This window comes from Zeus faber (genome assembly GCF_960531495.2).
Source record: "Zeus faber genome assembly, chromosome: 12".
NCBI classification, from domain to species: Eukaryota; Metazoa; Chordata; class Actinopteri; order Zeiformes; family Zeidae; genus Zeus; species Zeus faber.
The window spans coordinates 10,069,063-10,075,308 of record NC_137196.1 but is presented as its reverse complement, the minus strand read 5'-3'; the positions used below and the strand labels follow the sequence as shown (position 1 = coordinate 10,075,308).

Sequence of the window (6,246 nt, the reverse complement as noted above, 5' to 3'; positions counted from 1 at the left end):
CACAGGAGCTTAAATATAAACCATGGCAGTTAACTTAAAGAAGTTAATATAAGATTACTAAACAAAAACAAACAAACAAAAAAAAAAATCCAATAAATATTAATCACGGCAATAAATAATAAATATGAACACCGTTCATCATGTTTCGTAGAATATCATCTATATAATTTTAAATAATTTAACTTGAATCCCATAGATGCTGCTGATGGTGCTTTCATGGCATGGTGGTGGTGGTTTTGGGGATGGCGGTTGTTGAGGCGGTGAAGAGTTTAGAGTTGTTCCTTGCTTTGCGGGCCATCCTGTAAGAACAAGAACAGCAGGATGAGGAACAAATGAAATGAAAACTCGAGGATGCTGTTGCAATAAATGCCTGCAAGCAGAATGGACGATTTCCTTTTAAATGTTCTGTAGAGAGAGCGAGAGAGAGAGAGAGAGAGAGAGAAGGAGAACTCACTCTAGTTCCATGATCTTCTGGCGGGCCCACTCCTGTCGCCAGTGGCTGCACACTTCTCCCTCGGTTGTCTCAAAGCTGTGTGGAGGGCCAAAAAAAAAAAAAGTCATTTAAATGTGTGAATTATTATCGTTAAGAGACGATGCAATAAACTATCCCCAAGCCGGAAACGTTTTGTGAAAGCCTTACATGATAGCCCGGACGCAGGGCGGCTTCTTGAACTGCATCCTGAAGCCGATGATGGGGACCGTAATGTTCGCGGTGGAGACCTTCTTGCAGCACCCGTGGATCTTGGTTTGCGCTTCTGAGGGAAAAGCAAAAACAAAAACAAAACTGATTTCAATGATCAATTGCGTTGTAGTAGCGCCATTACGCCAGAACAGGTGCACAGCTCCACCCCAATAGGCCGCTGAAAGGTGACCTGAAAGGTGACTTACCGGTTCCCACGGCCGCCAGTGACAGAACCCCGGCAAAGAGGGCTAGGGACGCCAGTGTGGTGATGCTGAGCTGCATGGCGACTGTCTTGAGAAGGTTTCTGGAGGTGCTTGAGAGGAGACGGCGAGCGGGACTGAGGACCGAGAAAGACAGAGGAGGCCAGAGGCAGAAGACTGATCTCCAAACTGATGGAGCCCTGTTTTTTATTGCCCTTCAAAAGAGGAACCGGGGTGGTGGGGGCGGTCTGGCGTGGAGTGTCAGGGGCACCTTTTGGGTGACACCACTGCGTCACCATCCGTTTCCGTTAAAGCGATTTCACCACATCACTGAGGGAGGCAATTGACAAGAAATGGAAACACAATCCAAATGGACACACAACCCAACTCAAATGAAGGTTGAAAAGGTGTAGACGTGGAGGACGCTGATATCGAACACATATGCAAATGATCTGATTTTATAAATGTAAGTCAGTAAGTGAGGTAGAAGATCATATTATTTATTGCTTAAAGACATGTCGGGTCATGCCTTGAGTTGGAAAAATGTCATGTGCTTCCGGTTGTGTCATTCATCTTCTCCATTGGATCTCCTCCCTCCCTCCTCCTCCCTCTCCTCTCCCTTTCCAGTAACAGTTGTCAGACATAAAAAGGAGAAGGAAGGAACTGGACTTCCGCTGAAAAACCCCAAGCCGTCCCCTCCCAAAACGAGGGAACCATGTGATTGAACAAGGCCCGACTTGCCCAAAAAGATTTTGGCCGAATCTCATTTCATCTTTGGCACCAGCGAAGTAAGATAAGGCCCAAAATTGTCCAGGGATGAAACTTTACTTTACCTTTTATTATTATTATTTGGGGTGCAGCCCGATGGTTATTGTTCTTTACATTTTTTGAAATCGAAAACTATTTGAAACAGAACAACGGCAGAAGCGACGAACACAGTTTATGTCTCCTTTGAAATGGTATGTCACAAACATCTCATGGTTTACGTTTCATCCAAATCGATCGACATACGGAGTAGAAATAGATGAAAGTCCGACCAAAGTTGACCGAAATCACAGACTTAGTCTAATGCATTTAACGCCTGCCGCACGCCACACAAGTGGTGTTTGTAAGGGTCCTCCGGCACAGAGACGCAGACGATGAGGTTTCAGACGGACAGTTTATTGTAGAAAGTGGACCAGGTGGAATAAGCCCAGGAGCAGATGGACATGTGTCATGACAAGGGCTCCTCTCCTGAGTGTGTGTGGGGATGCGGGTTTTACCTGTTGCTTGTTAGACCAACCAACGTGGAAGAGCTATGCAGCCACTCTGATCCTGGGTCCCAATTACCTAGACCCAGGACCCGTGTGGCTGCTCAAACCACACAATCCCCACACTACAATCTCCCGACACCAAACCGAGGCCGGGGAGAGTCCCTGGCCGAGGCCTACTTCGCCCCAACGCCCCCCACCAAGCGGAGAATCCAAGGAAAATTCCATTGACGTTGTCTGCATTACAATTTAGACTGGTAATCTATGAAACTGAATTTTCCAATTGTAGATTATTAATAGAAAAAATACAATGAAGTACTAATGAAAGCTAACATGTATGTATTATGTTAATGAAATCACATGTATTTATTATAAATTTCATGTATAACGTTCAACGATCAAGTTGTACTTGCACAAGCATCACTTTTTTTTTTTTTTTTTACTTTATCCTGCTACTACTGCTGTTTTCTGGTATATGTATGACCGTATGTATATGTATGTGACAAATAATCTCTTGAACTTGAACTTAAAGTTATTGTTTTTCTTATTGTTCAAGATGCTGAAAAGTAGCTGCAAGTCTAAAACAATAAAGAAGCAAACGTCTAAATCCAGTTCTCGAGGTCAGTCACAATACTCTAAGAGGAAATACTGAAGAAAAAGACTTAAGATAACTGTTTAATAAAACAATTATCTGATTTGGCTTGGCATTTCTTGTCCCAATTTCCAAATGCCCTCTATTTTACAAGTAATAAACAAAATGACGGCTGCTCGATCACAAAGGTTGTAAACTGACCTTTTGTCGCCGAAGTCACAGATGATTTCACATTTAATCCCTCGTTTTATGCTTGCTCAAGGAAAAAAAATCTTCAAAATGTAATTTGCAACTAACATGACTAAAATGGCCACCTTGTGTTGCTATCTGCATCCATTGCTTGTCTTTTTGTTTTTGGATTACTCTCCTCATTTTTTGGCCTAAAAGTATCCCAAACACAACAACCACAGAACTTAAAGACATGGTTGAGGTCGCGTTGGAATCGAAACGTTTCATACATGTTGTCGTTCAAGTTTGATTCACACCAATCAACATTTGTAACAGGAAATATTGATAAACCTTTACAAAATCACCGAAAAATTGAAGAACAATGGCGTTAAATTGAGAACACAGTCACTTTGTGAAATCATGAACTCATGCTGTATAAATCCAGGGTTCGTCTCTGAGTGGTCGTAATTCTAATAATTCATATCATAATAATTGAAAAATTGTTATTCGTGCTATGTTGCATACAATCCGGAGAACTATAATATGTATCTAAAATGACTAAACAGTTTATTATTATTATTATTATTATTATTATTATTTAAATAATAATAATTATAATAATGATCATAATATTTAAATAATAATAATAATAATAATAATAATAATAATAATAATAATAATAATTATTATTATTATTATTATTATTATTATTATTATTATTATATTTCTTTGTATTTCTTTGTACATTTTTTATAAGCCTTTCTTCTGGGTTCCTATGAACTCCAGTGCAGGATTTAATATATAGTAGTCAATTTGATTGCTTTTAATGATCAGAAAATAGGCGATGGTACGTATATGTCAAAATAAGTCTTTAACCCCTAAGTTGTGAATTTTGTGAGGATGGTTATTCATTTGGGCTGTGTATACTTGTTGGATCAAAATGAGAGTTATGTGGATCTAGGGTCAAAATTCCATCAATTGCTTGGCCTCTTATTTGTTGCATGCAGTTATATTGCACCTTTTTCTTTTAGTTTATTTATATATACAAAATAATTGGTATGTTATGTTATTTCACTCATGTAATTTTTTGGATTTGCTGTATACATTTGGGACAAAGAAAATGTGTCTATTTGTGTGTGTGTAGCATGGTGGCATTGTGCATTTCACTGCTGCAGCACCGCAGGAAGGTACTGGGTTGTTTCCCGCCGAGGGGGGTTCGGGACAGTGCTCTGGTGGGTTATCTCTCCATTAGGGGCCTTTCTATGTGGAGTTCTCAAGTTCTCCCCGTACTTACAGAACCCCCACTAAAAACCTGCGCAAGAAACCAGAGATGTGCGCTTGTCACTGTTTTGATGACTTGCAACTTGACTTGACAGAAAATAAAGGACTCGATCGGCAGAAAAATGAGGTACTTTGGTTGGGCTCGGTGGTTCCCCTCAGCCTATGTTGTCGTGACTCAGTAGCAGACAGCCAAATGTTGTAATAATCCATGAATGGTGCCATTCGGAAAGGTGAGATTTCCTTATCGAACACAAGTTGGTCTTGAGAAGGTTGTAAGTTGTAAACAAGGGATGGTGTTTTGTTCTCTTGCGTCTTAAGCTCCTTGCACCAAGATTGGTCCATGACGCGTCATGCTCCTCCACGTTTACATTCGCTCCCACGGGCAGACAACGTAAAGCATGGTTGCAACAAATGACGCCACATATCACATGAAGCAGTTCTGCCGCTGATTTGCGACGGTGATAGAAACTGTATAAAAATATATATAGACGACGTAACTTATGCATTGTCTTACGATATATATCGTCATATTGCGCAGCCCTAATATTAAATATTAAATATTAAAATGTTCAATGTTGTCAATGTTCACCCTACAAGTGTCAGTGTAGCATTACCCAGTATGCCAGCGCACAGTGGGCATTGTCCCACACCCTGTCAGCTCCCTGACCTTTTTCTTCAATGAGAAGCATTCGTTACCCCCCTGCTGGTTACATACACACACACACACACACACACACACACACACACACACACACACACACACACACACACACACACACACACACACACACACACACACACACACACACACACACACACACAGTATGATCAGAGCAGATTGTCATGGCGGCCGCGACTGTGCCAAGAGTCATCACTTTTCAATTGAAAATTTTCATTCAAACATTTTCACTCAATCAAACCAGTTTGTGCATATCTGTTCATAACTTTTTGAGATATTCTGCAAATAGGCAGACGGACAAGGCGGAATGGAACAAAGTTTTGATGTTGTAGTCCGGCTGTATTTCATTGTTTAAAAGTGTGTGAGGGAATATTTTTGATTAGGAAGAAATTAAGAAATAAGTAAGCTTTTATAAAGTTATTTGTTTTAATTTGATTACATTTATTCCACCCGATATCAATAATTATTATACAAATTCAATTCATTGTCATACTTTTTGAACAGGTTAGATAGATTGGCCAATAACGTCATAATAAGACAACTACTAATACCTTGTAATTTCTCTTCATAAAGACACATCTTGGGGGGAAAAAAGTGACTTGATTGGGACTTGACTTAACTAAGGACTTGACTTGACTTGACTCGACTCGACTCGACTCGACTCGACTCGACTCGACTCGACTCGACTCGACTTGACTTTAACTAAGGACACAATTTGACTTGACTCGACTCCACGCGACGCGACTCGACTCCACTCGACTTGACTTGCCTTAACTAAGGACTCAACTTGACTCGCCTCAACTCAACTCGACTCGACTTCATTCGACTTCACACGACTTGCCTAAACTAAGAACTCGATTCAACTCGACTAGACTCGACTCGACTCGACTTGACTTGCCTTAACTAAGGACGCAAATTGACTTGACTTGACTTGACTCGACTCGACCCGACTCGACTTGACTTGCCTGAACTAAGGACTCGACTCAACCAGACTCGACTCGACTCGACTGGATTCGACTCGACTTAACCAAGAACTCGACTCGACTCGAATCGACTCGTCTCGACTTGCCTCAAGTAAGGACTAGACTTGACTTGACTCGACTCGACCCGACTCGACTTGACTTGCCTGAACTAAGGACTCGACTCAACCAGACTCGACTCGACTCGACTGGATTCGACTCGACTTAACCAAGAACTCGACTCGACTCGAATCGACTCGTCTCGACTTGCCTCAACTAAGGACTAGACTTGACTTGACTCGACTCGACTCGACTTGCCTTAACTAAGGACTCGACTCGACTCGACTCGACTCGACTTGACTCAATTCGACTCGACTCGACTCGACTTTAACTAAGGACACAATTTGACTTGACTCCACTCCACGCGACGCGACT

At 41.4% G+C, this 6,246-nt stretch overlaps 1 protein-coding gene across 1 annotated transcript; it reads right to left on the bottom strand.

Moving 5' to 3' along the window:
* On the bottom strand, positions 1-1,018 carry LOC307238559 (uncharacterized protein). Its single transcript, XM_080011597.1, has 4 exons — positions 889-1,018; positions 641-755; positions 455-529; positions 1-299 (listed from the first exon to the last, which is right to left on the bottom strand). Exons 1-4 carry the CDS (start codon positions 962-964, stop codon positions 215-217), a joined length of 351 nt encoding a protein of 116 aa, XP_079867723.1. The 5' UTR covers positions 965-1,018; the 3' UTR covers positions 1-214.
* Positions 1,019-6,246: the final 5,228 nt, after the last annotated feature.